Genomic DNA, 20,424 nt, shown 5'->3' on the forward strand with positions numbered 1-20,424 from the left:
ACACTACTAAAAGTTTTTGGAAAAAAATCTTTTTATGTTATGTCTTTGTGAGTCCTATAAGATTGGAATGAAATTTGGCTTCAGTACGGAAATTTACTTATTATAGGCTCCCATGATACTGGTGTATTAGCTATGAAACTCAGTGTAATATTCACCTTTCTTTCTCTCCATATGGCTTTGAAATAGGTAAAAGTGAACTACATCTGATGAAATTCTGCTGAGACATTATATACTGTATAGCTTTTCTGTCAAAAGCCAGATTCATAGGTTTTTATGACCTGCTTGAAGATCAGATATTCTCAGCTAGAGGGAGAAATAATTTCTAGGAATATTTTTAGGATCAGAGTTAGATTATTTTTAGAAATATGAGTTAAGTTGTGTGTCATCCTCTCTATCGGCTTTACTCAGAATATTTTTTACATTTGAAATGTTTTAATGAGTATATATTCATATAACAAAACTCTTGTTAGGTATTTCCAGAAATTGACTAGTTGGGTTTTTGTTTTAGTTTTTTTGTGTTTTAGTAAATTATTGATTGGAGGTTTACTACGCCCCCCCGGCTTTATTGAAGTATAACTGACAAAATTGTATATGTTTACGACATACGACTTTATTTGATATATGTACGCATTGTGAAATAATTACCACAATCAAGTTAATTAACAAATCTGCACACAGCTCACATGGTTACCATTTTGGAGGTTTATTTTGATCATCTTTGTATCACCAGTGCCTGGAATGTGGTAGGTTCAGTAAACCTTTGTTAAGCTGAACTAAAGTTATTGCCAAAAGTGGAAGAGTCAACTTGCTTGATTGTAGCACCTAGAGTTGTGAAATTGAGGTCTACCTTGCTGGTTTTCGATCCTTTACCTTGAGGTAAATAAAACCCAAGTAGTAGCAAAGTAGTAGCAGTGTTCACCTGAGCTAATGTATGAGAATATATTGATTCTTGCAGGTATAAGAAGATTCTTTAACATTTTTAAAATTAAAATTTTATTATTTATATGGCTGAAAAAATTCTGCAGTATATATGCATTGCAAAAATCATAGCTAATGGTAGAGACATCTCAAAACTCAACCTTGATACATTTGAATAATGTTGGTGGAAGTTTAGCTATTATATAAGGTGATTCAGGTAGCACAGTGGGTTTGAGTCCAACACAAAAAGTACCCCTATCTTCATTGTCTTATCAGAAAACTTCTGCCACAAAATCCACTAAGTGATTGTCAAATTCTTTGTTATATCTGCTCAGGAAGGCTCTCTGACTTCTTGATGTGGAGGGCAGCAGTTAGAACCTAAGTCAGGAATGAACAGAGAATCAGACACAGCTGGGAATGGCAGTGCCAGTCAACCAGGAAGAGCTGTTAGTAATAGCCACTGATCTTCTAGTTCAGTAAGCCCAGAAAGGAGGAGGAGGGAACCAGAAAGTTCCTAGTGGAACGGTCTAGGGTATTTTATGTTTAGTTACACAGGTTGCCTTTCCTTTCTGATATGACTTGGGGAGCCAGAAAAGCCTCTGTTTCTTCCACCTCCCCCACACATATCTCAATGAGTTCTTAAAATACTGAAATTCCTAATTCATTCTCTTTAAAACTATTCTCGCTTCCAGCTCTTCTTCTAAGGTCCCCTGCTCACATGCAGGGTACCCTGCTCCTGCTATCTGCTTCTCTGAAGGAGCACTCCGAGGCAGAAGAGATGGAGAGATCTGAGAGGCAGGGCTTGGTGGGGAGGGTGGCTGCTAAGTGTAGAGGATAAAGGAGTAAAGAAAGGGGATAAGAGAGATGTCATTTCTTTTACAGTTTTACTTAAGCCTGATAGGAAAGACCTTAAAGACATTTTTACCGTTTAACCTTCACCAGTCAGAAACTAGACCTAGAATATTACTAATGTGCATACCTTTGGTAGTGGCTTATTTTTATCTTTTTATTTGTGATATTAAAAAATAGAAGAAAATTCTGTTGGAGCCTGCCTGGTTGCCCACAGCTCAGAAGTCTAGCTTCATTGGGTCTTCTGGGCTGTTTCTTTAAGTATCGTCCCAACCGGTTTTTCCTCCTGTTCCTTCAGGCAGATTTTGAATTATGAGAAGGTTCCTATACTCTTTCCACATTTTTCCGCTCCTGTGCTTTAACTTAAGCCTTTATTCCCTTTGTTTGAAATGCCCTCCTTAGTTTATGAATCATACTTCCAACCCATTCCTCAAGGCTACTTTGAATGTACTGTCTCCATCAAGTCTTCCCTAAGGAATTGCTTTTTTGAGTTCCACAGAACTTTTTTTATCTCTATCATTATATCTTCTATTGTTGGGTTTTTGTGGTTTTTATTTTTTTTGGTATGCCTCATTTTCTTTGCTCGACTCAGGTTTCTTTATGCTAGATCCTTGTTTCATTCATATTTGCCTCACATATAGGTGCTAAATAAACATTTGTTAAATTAATTTCAAGTCAAGAATTAATAAGGCTCTAAGTACAGTTGCTTTGATTTAGTGATTAAGAGATTTCTTTGTATGGACTTGGCATAGAAATAAATTTCAGTTCTGTTCATCTCTGTGTCTTATACATGTCTATATAACATACACAGGCCCCCTTGTGCCTGAGGAGATCTTCCTGGAGCTCCAAGTGAAAAATAATGTACTGTATTACCTTTTTTGTCATTTTGAGGATTGCATGAGGGGATAGCTAAGATCTGAAGCTCAAACGTTCCATGAACTTGTTTGAAGCTGCTCTGATCAGCTGACTTTCCCAGCCAATAGGGCCAGTAGGATTCAGTAGCTTGAGTGGAACTAGAATCTGCAGACTTGCCTAAGTTGTGAGGTTTAGAAATCTGTGAATATGTAATTGGGATAATTTTCTCTGGAAAACTTAATCAGATGGTGGGCTCACTAGCATATTGTGGCTTTTCTCTATCTTCTAGTGTAATTATCTGCTCTCCAAGCAACTGAAGAAAACAAATTTTATTTAGGATGAAAAGTATTTTGTTTTGGCCCTAGTCAAGTTAATTAACCATAGCTTTTCTCTGTCTATAAAATGGGGACACTATATTCTTTGTTTTACTGAAATGCTATGAGGATAAAAGACTTCAGACAAATGAGCACATACTCTGCCACCCCTCCAGTGGGATATTATGAGGAGAGGGTTATAACAGACTTATTTTTTTGTTATTCAGGTATGGAATTGGCAATCAGAGGAATATGTCTTTCTGCAAGCCCATCAGGAAGCAGTGAAAGACTTTAGGCTCTTGAGAAATTCAAGACTGCTTTCTTGGTCTTTTGATGGAACAGTGAAGGTAATGTGAAGCACAGGTTTCTTTTTTAAAAAGTATTTTACCATTGCCATGATTATATTGTGACACCCAGAAGCAGATGGATGATAAGTAACTACTTACATTTTTAAATTTGTTTTCTCATGCCTGTTTTCTGTTTACTGCAGTCACCTACATCTGCTGTGTGTTTATGAGCATTTGTACTAAAGGACACTTAAAGTAAAGAGGTCAGAACAACCAATGTGCTAAAGCTCTTATTTTATAGATCTGTCTTCTAGCTGATTATGTTCAATAATACAGAATGTTTTTAAAAGTGTCAACTTCTGAGTTTTCCTTTGAAGGTGTGGAATATTATTACTGGAAGAATAGAAAAAGACTTCGTCTGTCACCAGGATACAGTACTTTCTTGTGATATTTCTCCTGATGCTACCAAGTTTTCATCTACCTCTGCTGACAAGACTGCAAAGGTAGGTCAATCAGCAGAAATGTGCATGCATAAAACTTTGGTATTAGTTCTGTATTATGAGCCCAAATAATATATAAAACAGAATAATAAGTTTCTGTCTACATGTCTTTTCATATTTTGTGAGTTTTTAGAAGATGCCCATTGGCATTTTGTTAGTGTCAAGTAGATTAAATGAATGACTTTGAGGACTTTTGATTTCTCCCTTCCTGATTACTTTTTGTCTGTTACTAATCAAATGCAGTCTATACTGCATATTACAGGCAATAAAAAGCATTGAAAGGGATTTACATTTAATTGCTCATCCATAGTAAATTTTTATATGATAGATGTAAGTTGATGCTTCTGAAAATTACATTCCAGTGAAATGATGCTGCCTGGTTGAGGACATTGAATACTCCATTCTCTTATTTTTTTTCTCCATTTTTGTTAATGGCATCATTATCTACCTGTCTTTCCAAACTGCAAACCTTAGAATTGCCTAGGACTCTATCCTGTCTTTTATGCTCTGTTGATTACTCCTCAGTGTCCCTTGGATCCTTCTTCTCCTTGTCCCACCATTATGCCCAGGCTCTCCTTCACTGGTGGACCTGCCTCTGGTCTGTGCCTCCTCCAGTTTATCTTCCCTAATGCCTGAGTCCCCTGGTGAAGCACCTTTGTGACCTGATGGTTTATAACCTCCTTAGCCCGTCACCATTCTCTTTCTGCTGCATTGTTCTCTCTGTGCCAGGCTACTTCTACCTGCATCTTTTTGTGCATGCTGTTAACTTTGGCTTGATACATCCTTTTGCTCCTTTTTTCCTTGAAGCATTATGACTCATTCTTCCAGACCCAGATTTGGTGTCAGCTCTCCAATGAACCCTTTCCTGGCCCTCAGGCAGGATTAGCTGTTCTACCTTCAGTGTTCCCATTACATGTTACTCATGTTTATTAGAGCATTTACTTCATACAGCTGTTCACTTAACTGTTCATAAACCTGTATTCCTGATTAGACTGTGAACTTTTTGAGGACAGGGACTTTGTACCACCAGTTCTTAGCTGACAGTTCCTAGAACATGGTGGTTTTTAGTGTATGCTTGTTAAAAACTGATGACAGAACCATGAGGGAGAGTAATGGAAGGAAAAGAGCAGCGTTTGGCTGCCAAGATAGTAGGATAGTTTAGTGACTAACATGTGTTAGGCCCTGTGCTAGGAATTTTGCTTTCTATTATCTCATTTAATCTTCACACTATAGGTACTCTTGTCCCCACTTTACAGATGCAGAAATTGAAGCTAGACAAGCTTATGTGGGTTGTCTTAGACCACAAGGAACTAGTAAATACTGGAGCCAGGACTCACACTCAAGTCTGCTTCACTTCATAGACTGCTCTTAATCTATTCGTTGTTCTTCCTTCTAAGTCTAAAGTTAAAGAAGCTGTGATTTTGATCCTTGAGCTCAAGTTAACTTGAGTAATTAAAGGGAGACTCAGAAAAATGAATAAGGTTGCAAAATTGGAACTTGGACGTCTCATGAAAGTTTCTGAACTGTTGAATGTTAGAATTTCCATGTGATTAAACTATGTCTGACTTGGACTCAAGGCTGAGTTTGCAGATGCTCATTTCAAGTGTATTTACTATTCCTAAACAATCTTAATTGCCTTCCAGATTTGGAGTTTTGAACTCCTTTCCCCTCTTCATGAATTGAGGGGCCATAAAGGCTGTGTGCGCTGCTCTGTCTTCTCTGGGGACAGTACACTGTTGGCGACTGGAGATGACAACGGAGAAATCAGGGTATGGTGTTTGCTGCTATGAGAGCACTGCTCTTCTTGGAGCTTTAGCTAGCCCTCTGCACCACGTTGGGGACCTTTGTTAATGTGACAGGGAAGCCCAGGCCCTGGGGTTCTGGTTGGATGAGGCATTCTATGTTTTGTTTCTTATGCACATTGGGTTCACAGCTGTACTTGCTGTAGAACAGAATTCATGTTAGAGTGAAGCATTTCTTCTGAATGTGAGGAAGCAAATGCCTCAGTTATTTGCAGTTGGTTCTCTGCTGTTAGCTTGAGAATGATTCATCTTAATTCTTGGACCTGAGCCAAAGGTTGTTTTTAGTGGCAGAATTTGAGGAAAATGATTTTGTAAATTGTTATCTAGATTATAAATGAAATGCAAATTCTGCTGTTTTCAGCACTGAAAGAAAAGATCTCTTTAGCACTATGTCCATAAGACAGTCAACATTTACCGTGTAGCCTGTGGCAGTCCTCATGGGCCGCCTGCCTCTTGTGTCGGAAGGATGGGGCAGTTGATGGGAGAAGTTTAGGCATTGGGAATAGCTGCTTTGCTAACCAGTATGTTTGAAGAGAGTCTTGTTTTTTTTCTTCTTTATAAATGAAGAATTAAAATTCAAGGAATAGGTATATAATGCAGAAGAATGAAAGAGTATGCAATTTGCAGGAATAGAGGCATTATCAGATAGGCTTTCCAGGAACATTAAGATTCTCCACTTGAGGACTAAGTAACCAACCTTCTCTATGCCATAAATGCCACTTGAGCTGAAGTGGCAGGGCTGCTTTGGGAACATTAATTTTGCTCTGAATTCTCATCTTTGGATGAAAGGGCTTCTTTGCTGGTTATGAGGCAGTGTTTCATTTTTCAGAAACTCCTGAAGGAAAAAATTGTCTCTCTTTAAATGAGTGTTATTTAAAAATTTTTCTTCAGTACATTAAAAAAAATTTTTTTTCTACCTGATTATTCAAAATGAAAGAAAGCTGTTAATTTATATATATCTCTCTCTTATATTTGGCTGTCATACTGAATTCTTTCTAATGAGTTTTCCATGGGATTCTCTTGGATTTTTCTAGGGAGACATTTTGCAAATGACGATTTTGATTATTTTCTTTTGCTATTTATGCTTCTGTTTCTTTTTCTTATTCTGATGTGCATGTCTTTGAAAAATTAGAGCATGTACTGCTCATGTATTAAGTGGAAATAAATGGATATATTAGCATCTAAAACTAATTTGGGGTGTTTATGAGTCCAGTAAAATAATTTATATATATTTAGAACCATACAGAGACTTTTTGTTTAAAATATGTTATACTTTAGGTGTTTGAATGACATCATTCTTAGTGGTAGATCTTGGACAGAATTCTGTGTTTTTGTGAGGTAGTTTATATACTAGGTCTTCTTTGTTTATTTCTTGCTCCTCCCATCATTCTCTTTTTATTAAATGAAAAGATCCACAATATCCTAATCAATCAATCAAAGTCCTTTTGTTTTATTTTTGGAGTATAGTTAATGATAAATATTGTAAATAATGTGTTTTTATTATAATTAGCGTTTTTTAAAAATTTTGATGGGAGAGAAGACAATCTAAAAAAAATTCCTAAGGTATCACTGAACTATATTTTTAAGAAAGATTTGCAAATATGCTCCACATGAGACAGATATATATAAAACTTCTGGGTAACCATGTTAATGAATTTGTATCATGTTTATGTAGATATGGAGTGTCTCAAACGGTGAGCTTCTTCATTTGTGTGCTCCGATTTCAGTAGAAGAAGGAGCTGCTACCCACGGAGGCTGGGTGACTGACCTTTGCTTTTCTCCAGATAGCAAAATGCTTGTCTCTGCTGAAGGATCTCTTAAGGTAAGAGCTCCTCAAAGACTGTGAAAGAAAAGAACAGCCTATATCCTACTTTCCAAGCTATTTTCACTTCCTGTTTCTTAGTTGGGGCTCATGCAACCCAGCAGAGTGGAAAAGTAGTTACTCTTATCCCCGTTTTGCGGTGATGAAACTGCCGTCTGCAAGGCTACTTTCCTCAGCTCTCTTGGAAGTTGAGAGGACAGTGTTAGGGATGTTCTTGGTCTAGCGCTCTCATACTGCCCCATACAAAGTCTTAGATGATCAGAATCACTAGAAAGTGGGGTGTTGAACTTAATTTTATTTTCCACTTCACTAATTGTTAACTATTTTGGTTGAAAGTCTTTAAAAAATTTGTGAAATTCCTTTCTTAAGTGTCAGTAGTATTAGTATTAGTAGTGGTAGTAATAATAATAATAATAATAGCAACAACAGCATATTGCTTTATGTTTACAAAGTGCTTTACTTACATTATCTCATTAGCCAGCTTTGTGAGGCTTAAATTTTATTATCCTCGGTTTATAGATGAGGAAACTGATATTCATGGAGGTTGTGACTTTCCAAAATTACATGGTTAGTAAGTTGGCTTACACAAACTTAGCAAGTGAATACTGAGGCCAAGGCTTGAGTGCGTTGTGGTGCCTCAAGGTCATCTTTTGGTGCTTGGATCTATTTATCCATCCACTCAATAAGAATGTGTTAAGTCCTCACTGTGTGCTAAGACACTGCTGCGTGGCACAATGTTTAAGACTTGGGTCTTACCTTCAGGTGGCTTGCTGTCTTTGGGGGAAGCAGACAGTAAATAAAATCTCTAAAGTGCAGGAGGGGTTCTGGGACACATTTGCATAAGGATGGTGGAGGCCCAAGGAGAAGAGTGAGCAGTTCTACCTTTAGGAGTTAGCAGAGGCTTCCTGTGGAGGGGGATACTTGAAGTGAGTCTTTTGAATAGTGGTTTACTTGTTAAAGGGGTTGAAGGTGATACTATATTGTACTGACTACTTAAAATAGATCCCTAATAAATTAGATCTTATGATACTGCTATTTTTTAATGGAAACATTCAAGTGTAGAAGATGATTCTGATTACACACACAGTAAAGATGTTCAAAAATATTTGAATGAGGGGCTGGCCCGGTGGCGCAGCAGTTAAGTGGGCACATTCTGCTTTGGCGGCCCGGGGTTCGCCAGTTCGGATCCCGGGTGGGGACATGACACTGCTTGGCAAGCCATGCTGTGGTAGGCGTCCCACATAGAAAGTAGAGGAAGGTGGGCACAGATGTTAGCTCAGGGCCAGTCTTCCTCAGAAAAAAAGGGAGGATTGGCAGCAGTTAGCTCAGGGCTAATCTTCCTCAAAATAAATAAATAAATAAATAAAATTAAAAAAAATTTGAATGAAAGAATTGAAGTTTTTGGTTATATGGGACCCATGTTATTGCAATTTTACTCAAAGTAAAAATGTAGCTTCTGAAAAAAATAAATTAGAGGGACGTTTTTAGACCCATGAGAGGATGTACGTTGTGATTCCTTTACAAGTTTGCATTGCAAATACAATGCTGTTTACAGACTGTTGCATTACCCTACACCTTTTGGGGTACACCTTTATTCAGTTACTAGGGGATCCTGAGACTATCTCCACTCGTCCTCCTTCAGTGTGAAGATAAACTGTAAGTCTTAGTCTGCTCTGAGGATAATGCTTAGAGGATCAGCATTGCTGTCTTTGAGCTGCAGTAACTGCTGAGAAACTTAGCTGCTCAGCTTTGATACTGAGCTTCTAGAGACCATGTCATTCGATGCTCTGGGCCCCATCGAAGGCTTTCACGTAGTCGTGAGTTTGGCTTACAAGATGTGATAGAGATCAGTGACCAGATTTCTTGGAGAACCTTGACATAAAGCAACAGAATAGGTATCTGTACTATGGAGGTTATGTCTTAAGGTGAAAGAACCCATAGCCTGTATATTCAGTCTGTATGTGTGACAGTCAGGGTGTTCTTGCCTCTGGTTTGATTACTAGCGTGGTTAAACTGATTATGATAGAGCCCAGCCTGCATCTACCCAGCATGTTAATGAGACTATCCAAAAGCACAGAGCAAATTAAAAGTAAAAAGGAACAGCTGCTGTAGTTTCCAAGAAATTAGGCCTTTTGAGCCTGTTTACTTTAGAATCCAAGCTGTATAAATCGAATATCAGTAAGGTAAAGTAAGATATCCGGTAGCTAAAAAGCTCAACTTTCAAAATTATTCCTATTTATACGTTGGCATAATATAATTTAGCTGTTTACGTGTATTATGCCACAGAGTATATACTGTTAAAATGACAAGAACCGACGTTAATTCATACTCATGAGGAGAAAGCCTGATTCAAAATATAGAATACATGGTGATCGATGCAGGTGTGCTATTACTTAGGGGCAGCAGAGTGTAATGGCCAGGAGAGTGAGCCTTGGGGCCGACTGCCTGAGTTCAAAGCCTGGCTCTGCTACTCCTTAGCTTTGTGATCCTGTACAAGATTATGTAACCTCTCTGTGCCTTGATTTTCTCATCTGTAAAATGGGTATAATGATAATATCTATCTTACAGAGTTGGGAGGGTGAAAGAAGTTAATACATGTAAAGCACTATTATGTGGTGGCACGTAGTGTACCCTGAGGAAATGTTAGCTGCTGTTTTTTTTAATTCACTTAATTTCTTAGAGCAGTTGTAGGTTCACAGCAAGATTGAGCAGAAAGTACAGAGTCCCCATATACCCGCTGTCCCCACACATACATAGCCTCCCCTGCTATCAACATCCTGCGCCAGAGTGGTACATTTGTTACAATCGATGAACATTCATAGATACATCATTGTCACCCAGAGTCCATAGTTTACATTAGGGGTCACTCTTGGTGGTGTTCTTTCTGTGAATTTTGAAAAATTTATAATGATATGTGTCCACCATTGTAGTATCATATAGAATAGTTTCATTGCCCTAAAAATCCCCTGTATTAGCTGCTATTGTAATGTCACTGATTTTTAGTCATTTTCAAATTAGTAGCTGGTGTAGTGCTTCTGACTAGAGTGGTCTGTTTTAACAGAGGGAAAGATAGTGGAAGCACTAGATTAGGAAGCCAGAAACTGTTCCACCTCTGCCACCTGCCAGCAGTGTCATCTTAGTTGACAAGGCCTTTTTTCTCTCAGAACCCTGGTTCCCTTATTTGTAAAATGAGGTAGTTGGACTAGGTGGTCTCTAAGGGCCTTACTACCCCTACAGTTTGCCCCTAGGGACTGAAAACTAATGAGTCTTCTCCCAGGTAGGTGGAATGTGTCCTCTGCAGTATTGATTACATTGCTGTTTTACAAAGCAAAATTGTCAGTTCTGGAAAATGTCAAGTTAGTACATGTTGCTTCAGTGAGGTTTACTTTGACCCAGTCACACGTGCCAGTCAGGAGAATGCTGGGCACTGCCACGGATACAAAAGTGAATGACACTATTATTGTATTTGTAATACTCAGAATCGTGAGGCACTTGAGGCCTTTTCCAAAGGTATTCATGTACGTTGTCTCTTTTGCCCTCATTTTAGCTATGAGATATATAGGTAAGCTTTGTGATCTCCATTTGGTAAATGAATATAAATATTGTTATAATCTTAGTGGATTCAGTGATTGCAAGGAAAAAGGAAGGACTCGGCCAGAGCACCTGCCACATTTGAGATGTTTAGTGTTTATTTAGCAAATAAAAGTATAGACTATTTTATAAAGAAACTTGGTCGTGGGCTCTTGAATCACTTCTAGTGAAAGGGAAGATTCAGTGGAAAGAACATTCTATCCTGTATGAATAGTCTTGCTGTCTGCCAGAATACAAGTCTCTGTCTGCAAAGGCGCCTTTTTAGAGAAGAGAGGGGCATTCTTCTGTGCATTCCACGGAGAAAGACATGCAGACAGGGGAGTTCAGTCCGGCCGTGGCCGTGGTGGACTTTGTGCAGCCTTTTGTGTCTGCAGCTCTCTGCAGCCTGCACGTTTCCCCAGCGCGCCTTGCAGGGAGTTATGCGTCGGGTAGCTGTGAGCCAGTCACCAGCGTTAATCAGGAAGGGCTGACCAGGTTGATAATATGATATTCAGCATTAAATCCTAGACTTCTTTCCTACTGTTTGCTTAAGTTTGGGAGCGGGGAGCGGGTGAAGGATCTGGCTGGTGCTACAAATTGTCAGACAGTGTAATTACCAATCTAATGAGAATTTTATTGTTCTTTGAACAGTGGTGGAATGCTGTCACTGGAGAATCCGCACAGACCTTCTACACAAATGGAACCAATCTTAAGAAAATACATGTGTCCCCTGACTTCAAAACATATGTGACTGTTGATAATCTTGGTATTTTATATATTTTACAGGTTTTAGAGTAAAATAGTTAGCATTAATGTAAGTTGAACTCTTTTTAATTTTGAATTGGAAAAAATTCTAATGAAACTTTGTATTTCAACTTTTTGTAAAGCTGTGAATTGTTTTGCACTATTGCGTTCATTACAAAAGTGTTTGTGGTTGGATGAATACTATAAATGTAGCTTTTCCCAAATGAACACACCTTTAATCTTGTCTTTTATAATCATCATCATTATTAAATTTGTCCTTAAGATGCAAATGCAAATGTAAATAGGTACCTTGTTATACTGTTGATAAAATTCTCTCTTGGTGCATTCCAGTTGGTTGACGTAATTAATAATTTGAAGGAAATATGTATTTTAATACTATCATTATGCAGGCTGTGCCTCAGGGAAGCAGCTGCTTGCTTTCTAAACCACCCTTACCCCAAGGGTATCGTTCTCCTAAATAGAATCTTGGAGCTTATTTGCACCCCTTAAATTTGCTTTAAAAATATTATGTCTGTGTGTGAAGTTTGCAACATTTCCTTTAATAATTCACTCAATGAGTGAGTCTTGGGTTTCAGAAGTTCTCTCTGTGAAGCAAAAATTGTGTGTGTTGGAGCAAGTAGATTTTATCGGTCTACCTTTTTCTCACTGGCTGATGGCAGCCCCGTATCGTAACTGACTCTCGTTGTCAGTCTCTGAGTTGGCACTATCCTGCTCTGTCTTTTTAGATCCCAAACTGAACTTGACCTTTCTTAATCCTCACCTTTTTCCTTTTTTTCAGCAGTTGCTCCACAGTTAAATGTTGGTAAATCAGAATAATTGGGGAGGAGCCAATTTTAATCATAAATTTTAACAAGCGTTTTCCTAAGAAATATAAAATTGTAAAAAATCATTTTCTTCTAATTCCATTTACGTGTAGATGAATGGCATTGTCAGTACTATTCTCTTAGTGAATTTTAAGAGAATTTTCTCTGGTTTTCTATGCGGTACCAGAAGAGTGTTCGTGACTCGGGAAGATGTCACCTTTAACCCCCACCAGTCTATCTTCCCCTTCTCTTCTTCCTTCTCCCCCTCCCTCTAAGGTTAATCAGGGAGGATAGCTTTTGACAGGGAAGAAGCACAGAAGCATCAATAACTAACTTTTTTGACCTCCTGATTAGGAATTTTAATTGCAGCTTAAATCTAAACATTTTCTCTGAAATATATGGTTAAGGGAAACGGTGATAAATAGGAGATGTGGTTCTCATATAAAAAAATAACCAAAATTCAAAAATTTTCGTTGCTGTAATAGGAACTAAATCAAATGAGTATTAGTTAACAGTAGATAAGCCAGTTTCTATTGGTGGCTATCAGTAGATGTGGGCAGGTAGGAGGGAATAGGCCACTCCAGATGTGTTTTAGATTAGGTATTCCTTCGGATTTGAGGGAACAGTAAATAGAATAAGTAAAATCTTTTACATTGTTGAGGAGGTTTGTTTATTGTTTTTATGAATTGAGGAATTAGTTTACAGACTTACTGTGATTTAAGCAAATATGATGTGAAAATCTTAATTTTATAAAAAGATTTCTGTAAATAGTGTGTTCTGCTTAGAATAGCCAGATCATAATTTGATTTGCATGCAATGTTTAGGAACTCTTTTATAAATTCAGAGTATAAAGTATTAACTTTCAGAATTAAAAGCCACTTGACTGTTAAAATATAACAAACATCAGCTTTCAAAAAGCCTCGATTGGCCCTTGTCTTAAAAATAAATTAAAAAGGAAAATGAGAAGAAAGACAGGTAACGTGAGGAAAGAGGAGAAGTCTTGTGTGAAGGAGCTGCAAATGTTCTGGCAGCTCAGGGGTCAGTTGGAGAGGGTTTGGTTTTGTACTTGTAGCGGAGCATTTTCTAGCATTTTCCCTGCTTTATTTTTTTGTATTGGAAATTACATTGCATTTTGTATCTGTAAAGTTTTTTTTACATTGTATGTGTCTTCTATGTTTTGAAAACTTAGTTTTGTATTTATGATACAGCTTACATGTTTTTTTTTGCCTTGTATACATTTTAATACATGAATTTAAAAAATTTTATAAAAATAAAATTCCTAAAATATTTTTGAAAAACATTTTCAGATTGTTTCAGACTCCTTGCTTGCCTTTTGTCAATTAGAAAACAAACATGAAAGATGCTTCAAACTAAAGCCATCAACTTTTCTATTGATGCTTTATCAGGTATGTGTAATGCAATTCTATCAGAATTGTCTTTGTCTCCTCACTGTGTCTCTGATGGTTGCTGCCCCGTATGGCTGCTGCCCCGTATGGCTGGCATGGAGAAGATCCTGGAAAGAAGAGAATTCATTTATTCATTCTTTCATTCAGTAAATGTTTATTGAAATCTACCATGTGCTTGGCATTTTTGTAGATATTGGGGATATGGCAGTGAGAAAACAAAGTCCTTGCCCTACTGCAGTTGGATGCTAGAGCGAGGCAAACAAAAGTAAATAAGGACAATCTAAAGTGTATTGGTTGGTTTGTGTAAGTGAGGAGGGGTCTTAGTTGGAGTTGCTCATTAAGAAGGTGACACTTGAGTACAGACCTGAAAGGTGAGGGAGTGAACCATGCAGGTATCTGGAGAGCATTCCCAAGTGCAGACTTGAAGGTGGGTGGGTTAGGGTGGCAACAGTAGAGGTTGTGACAACTTGGATTCTGGATATAAGAATTGAAGATAAGAGTTAATAGGATTTGCTAATGGATTGGATAAAGGTTGTGAGAGAGACAAGTCTGGAGGTGGGTGAGATAAAGGATCAGCAAAGGCTAAAAATTGCAATTTAGTGTGGTAAGTGTAGTGAATGCATTGCGCATGGCTTTCTTAACTTGGAGTCATGGCTTTTATTGCCCTATATTGTTTACTTCTTGGATCCCCCATTCGATTATAAGCTCCTTGAAAGCCAGGTCTGTGTATTTATACCAGAGTCTAACATAAGCCTGACTCCAGTTGGAGCCTCAATAAATATTTGTTGAATGGTTGAAATTATTGTCTGCCCACATGCCCACGGCGCATTCTGTGGTTTCCCTCTGCACTAGGAGATCACGAGGCTGTCAAATTAAGATGGCACGTCATCAGCATTTTCTTTATTTTCCTGTTTTAGTTTAGCATTCTTTGAAGCATCAGTAGGGGAAAGTAAAACTTGGATAAAAAAAGATTTGCTTCAAATTATATGAAATGAATAAACATTTCCCTAGAGTGTTTCAGTTGGCAAGTATGGCTATCTGTTATTCAACAAATGTTTTATGCTATTTATGTTTTATGTTATTCTAATTTACTTACTGACCTTTAGAGAAGGAGAAAATGATTTTCTAATACTTCTTAGTCTCTGAAGATTGTCACTTGACTAGATTTTCTTGCTCAAACCCCTCCCCTTAAGACCATGGATGCAGTATGCAGTTATTAAAATGCCTGAATTAGAAAACCAGCTGCTATTCGGCTATGAGTTTAACCATAGAAGAATTGTTGTGTACTTGTGTATATTCACAGGGAAGAGGCAGAAGAATTTGCATCAAACATAGGACTTAGGCCTTTGAAGTCATTTAGCATCAACCACGACTTATTTCTGAGTCAGATTATGTTGTGAGAAGAGCTAAACTTGGGAAATTTTCATTGCAATTATGATTCAGGAATACGAATTGCTGGTGTTCATTGTAAATTCATTTATGAGGTTAGGCCCTCAGAACGAGGAATACTGCTTATCATGTAAACATGAACAGAAAACCTGCCTCTTTAATTTCCCATTTCCCAGGGCTAGAATAGGTCACTAGAGAGAGCATTCCCCACTCCCGGCCTGAGTGGGTTTGGTGGTTCTGAGCCAGTGATCAAACTGGAAGACACTCAGCAGGTGAGTGAAGAGTCCTGCTTGATACCAAGGTGGCTGTTCTGAGGAGCTGGAGCAAAAGTTCACCTTCATGCATTCCAGTCTTCACTGCCTCCCCGCTCTGGGCACTGCCCAGCCCTCGTTTTATCTTCGCGGAGGTTGAGGGGATTTGCAGACTCTGCAGTCTCAGGTTACGGAGGAAGAACTGCACCCCAGGCAGTGAATCAGTGACAAAGCCAGGGCCAGAATCCAAATCTGATTTTCTTTTCTTTTTAGAAAGACCCAGACCCTCTGGGCTACAAGGTGTCAGTTTCCCTTGGAAGTGGAATCCTCCTGGGTCCATGGTGGATGGACACCAGTCTAGGGGTCAAGGTGTGGCTGTCAGCAGCTGGGGCAGGTTTTGGAGATCTGTATTTCTCATTTCTGATTCATCTTCAGTCAGCAGTGATTCTAAACCCTTCACCTTGGGTTTATTTGCCCCCCTCTGTCAAGTAACTGTCTTAGACATAAGTTATTTTTAGGAGGAAGGCTGGGTGAGTTACTATTTCTTACAGGCTTTTTATGTGCCAGGCTGTGTGCTGGGCACTTACCACACATTGTTTAATTGAATCCTCACAGTAAAGCTGGAAGGGGTTAGCTCTGTTTTCTAGATGTGGAAACAGGTCCAGAGAGGTCAAGTTGCCAGGGCCCCACGGCCAAGTGCTGGAGCTGGGGTTCCGTCAGTGGCGGTGTGCCTCCTCACTGGAGCCCCTGGGCTGGAGGATCCAGGAGCATCGTTTCACTTATGCACTTAATTTATTATTCATCTCACATATTCACATCAGATGATCACCCCCCTGATTCCAGGTCTTGAGCTCTCAGAGAAGATGTCAGAGGTGGCCTCTGCTCCTGAGGAGCCTCTGCTTTCGTATTCTGGTTTACCCATCTCTGTGCCTGTAGGGGTTCTCTTTGAAAGAAGCAGCGGGGGCCATTTCTGATAGGAGCCAAATGGACGGTGGAGGTTGGGGGATGTTTTGGATTTGCCAGCACTTGGCCACGGCCCAACCTGGTTTCAGTTCTTAGATGACCCAAGCACTGAGCAGGGTGGTAGCCCTGCTACGGCCTGCTTGCCAAGAAGCCTGGTTCTAATTTGAAACTCTTAGAGGGTTCATTTCAAATTAGTGGCAGCCCTGAGGTTAATGGATCTACATGCTTTCTTCTGCCATTTTGATTTCATTTCCTTTTCTCCTTCTCCTTCCGTTTGAAAAGGTGCAAACTCTCAGAGCCACAGTGTCCTCATTTGTCAAATAGGAACCACGATACCTAATTGCAGTGTTTTTGGAGGCTTGAAAAATAGGTCAAGCATCTGACACAGGTGTCAATAAATGGTGTGATTATGTTTTGTCCCAGTTACAAACCCCATTCCTGTGCTGCCCATGTTTCCAAGGTTTACAAATTGGGACCCTGTGCCTTCGCTCCACGGAACACCTCTCCAAGGGCATCCTTCTCTACTTCAGAGTAGATCTGTCCTCATGGCTGTTAGCTCCTAAGAGACAGATCTTGTTCAGCAGGAAAGCTGTCATCTGCTGTCTTATGAGCTGTCCCAAACTTCATTCTCTGGGATATGCATGCACTCAAGTGGCAGATGATTAGGAGTGAAAGTGGAGAAAAGGCCTTGGGCTCACCGTTTGGCCCAATGACTTGAGAGTGTGGAACTGCTGGAATGCTGGCTTCGGTGGTCAAGTGGATCTAAATTCAAATCCTGGCTGTGCTGATGTCCCAGCTGTGTGCCCTTCAGCAAATGGTTTAATCTTCTCAAGGATCTACTTCGTAGGGAGCCTCTGGTGGGGAGCTATGTGGGCTGCCCAACTTCTCAGGGGATCTGGAGGGCCTGATTCATCCAAGAGTGAAGCTTCTCACACTTTGCTGTACCAAGAGTTACACGGGAAACTTAAAAACCTCCCCCTAATCCAGGCCTTGCCCCAGACCAATTAATTCAGAATCTCCAGAGATGGGACCCAGGCGTCCATATTTTTTATAGTTCCCCAGGCGATTCCAGAGAGCAGTGGAGGTTGAGCGCCAGTGCCTTCTGCTGTCACCCTTGATGGCCAACCAAGCCAATGCCAGTCCACTCCTGGCCACAGGCAGCTGCCTGTGACGTCTGTTTATGCAGTGTGTGCCTTTCCGCCTGCATTGCCATGACATTCTCAGGAGCTTTCCTGGGCAGGGCAGACGTTTGGTGTGCATATTGAGACAACTGTGGGGCTCTTTCCTGCTTGGATTTGATGGCTGACAGAGAGCCACCCTGCCAGAGTTACTACCTCAGTTCCTCCTCCAGTCACTGCTTTCTCTGTCCACATGTCTCACCTGCGTTTGCTTGCTTTCACCTTTTACCTAGTGCTGTGATGACTCCTATTGTAGCAGATGACACTGCTAGTGGCCATCCTAATATCCAGTCTCTCCCTTTTCCTTACTCACAGCTCCTGTATTGTTGGGGGCTGCAGTGTGCTCAGCTAAAATCAACAACAGCTACATTTTCCACCTGCCCATCTAGGGTGGATGTAAGCCGAAGTTGCTGCGTAAAGCTTCCAGGAAAGCTCCTAGAAGGTTGTTACTCATTGGAGGCAGAAGCCTTTTAGTCCTTTCCATCCTTTTTCCTGCCTGGAACGTGGATGATGCTCCAGCAACCATTTTTTGATCATAAGGTGACCTAGCAGATGGATGCCACATCCTAAGGATAACAGAGTAGAACTATAGAAGCAGCTTGGGATTTTGATGAAATTGTGGAGCCACCATTCCAGCCCTGTACCATCTATCTCTGAAGTTCGTGCTACTTGAGAAAAAGTCCAACCCTTCCCTTGTTTAAGAGATTGTTATTTCTGGTGTTTGCTATTAGTCCCTGAATTCAGTTGCCGATACTCCCATAAACCAGCCTGGGGTATAAGAGCAGTGGAACAAATGTCAGTGACTGCATCCCTGCCGCCTCCACCCCCTTACCCCAGCCACACACAACAGTCCCTCCTCTGATAACTGACTGGACAGCTAGCTGTGAGGCTGTTGAAACTAGGTGAAATCTCAGAAAGTCACAAACAAGTGATGCATGGACCATGCCGAGCCCACAGATGAGTTTTGTTTGGACTATACTTATTTTTTTAAAATTCTGAACTTATTGCCAGCATTTGAAAATCTGGTGATTTCCCATAAAAATGCTGATTTCTTAGAAAATCTGTTGACCCAGGATCTTCCTTTCTTCCCGGCAACAGCCAGCTGGAACTGAGTAGCAGCTGCCCCCTGAGATGAGGCAGGAGCTCTGTGGCTCATCACTGCCCCCTTCACTCGTGTTACCTGTGTGGCCCTGAAGGAAGTTTGCAGCCTTCCCCGCGCCTCGCAAACCCACAGCCCAGAAATACCCTGCGGAATGGAATTCCTGAATTTCCTATGTCTTTCTTCTTTCCCAGTCTCCCTTGACTCAACACTTAGCATGCTGCGGTTTTTGTTTTTTCTCTCAGAAAACTGAGCATGCACTTTTGAGAAATGGAGAGAAATCAGCCTCTTGAATGTCAGAAAACAGCTGATGTTGCTTCTTACTTGGAGGCATCCTGACTTCCCTTGTCACATGTCTTATTGACAAGAGGCAGTAAGAGGGAGAGCTGCAGGCTCCCCAGGGAGCAGCTGTTGGGATGCTTGACTGGAGGCACTGAGCCATCCAGAGGACAATTAAATTGAGTATTGCATATAGATTGCTTTGAATGACTTTTATTACCATGTTGTGAGCTGACTTTGGTTCTAAGAGCGACTCCATCTTAGCTTGCTCTTACTGTGATGCTGAGACATAACTCAGATGTTTCCTGAACGGCAGGACTTGGAAGCTGCACATATGCTCCACTGTGCTTGTGAAGTCTGTTGTACGACATATGTGCTCCTTGGCTACTGGAACCAAGTAATGACCCCTGAGAAAACCTCAGCTGCTGTGGCTGCCACCCCTTCAGCTGGGGTGACCCCCTGGAGCTGTTAAATGGACAGTCTCTTTCAGTCTGATGGATATGTAAGTCTTTACATCACTGATCATTAATTACTCTTGGAAAGTTAAGTGCCCATGCAGCCTTTACAAACATAGGTCTCTGAGGTTTTGGAGAGAAAAGCAAAAACTTTTGATAGTAATTTGTAGCTATGATTCTTTATGAGTTACACACAGACTGCAATATGTTGGGTCAAGAATGATCATCTTTACATTAGCAACTCTAAGTAAAATGGCGCCACTGAGCACAGAGAGAGTCCTCAATAAGGAGACTGGCTTGAGATAAAAACAGCAAACAGTTAAGTGGTCCCCAGGTTGGCACCAAAGTCTTAGGGTTAATTCCACTACAAAAATAAGTTCTGGCTCACGCGTCCTAATGGAGTCTCACAGTGTGCAGGACGGTGATTGGGCAACAGCCCTAACGAAATTCTCTGCCTTTGGAACCAGTTTCTGTGGGAAGCAGAACTCTGTTGCTGGGGCAGGCAGGTGCCTGGGTTCATTTGCACATTTGCACAGGCAGCAGTGAATGGGCGTGGGGCTGGCTGGGTGTGGGGGCGACAGGAATGAAGTACGGGGTAGGCTGATGGAGCCTCGGTGCAGGTGGACTCTGCTGGCCTGTGTTGGCTGGTTTACTCAATTTTACTTTCAGAAAATGTGTTTATAGCAGTCAGATTGCTTACTTTTCATAGGAAACATATTCAGTGAATAGCTTATAGAAAAAGAGAACTGAAAAACTGAATTTTTTAAAAAAAGGCTTTATTCCATATCAACTTCTGAACATGGTCATTATATTCTAATTTATGGAAGTGAGAACTCTGGAGGCTAGCCCACTTATCAAATTTTCATTTCTTTTCAGAAGTAGCTTAGAAGCAATGTTACTTGGGGTCCAAGTGTGAATT

At 40.2% G+C, this 20,424-nt stretch overlaps 1 protein-coding gene across 6 annotated transcripts in view; it reads left to right on the forward strand.

The window, feature by feature from the left end:
* APAF1 (apoptotic peptidase activating factor 1) overlaps positions 1-13,785 on the forward strand; it is a 68,438-nt gene extending 54,653 nt beyond the window's left edge. For 3 of the 6 annotated variants that reach the window (XR_011433436.1, XR_011433435.1, XR_011433437.1), the window contains exons 23-28: positions 3,164-3,283; positions 3,427-3,486; positions 3,601-3,726; positions 5,367-5,492; positions 7,201-7,347; positions 11,569-13,785. Coding sequence is in view for 3 of the 6 variants with exons in the window: in XM_005606533.4 (XP_005606590.1) it covers positions 3,164-3,283; positions 3,601-3,726; positions 5,367-5,492; positions 7,201-7,347; positions 11,569-11,715 (666 nt within the window). In the remaining 3 variants the exon portion in view is untranslated. The remainder of the gene's footprint in view (positions 1-3,163; positions 3,284-3,426; positions 3,487-3,600; positions 3,727-5,366; positions 5,493-7,200; positions 7,348-11,568) is intronic. The other 3 variants (XM_005606533.4, XM_005606534.4, NM_001309157.2) reach the window with 2 other exon arrangements.
* Positions 13,786-20,424: the final 6,639 nt, after the last annotated feature.

This window comes from Equus caballus, chromosome 28, assembly GCF_041296265.1.
Source record: "Equus caballus isolate H_3958 breed thoroughbred chromosome 28, TB-T2T, whole genome shotgun sequence".
In the NCBI taxonomy this organism is placed as follows: domain Eukaryota; kingdom Metazoa; phylum Chordata; class Mammalia; order Perissodactyla; family Equidae; genus Equus; species Equus caballus.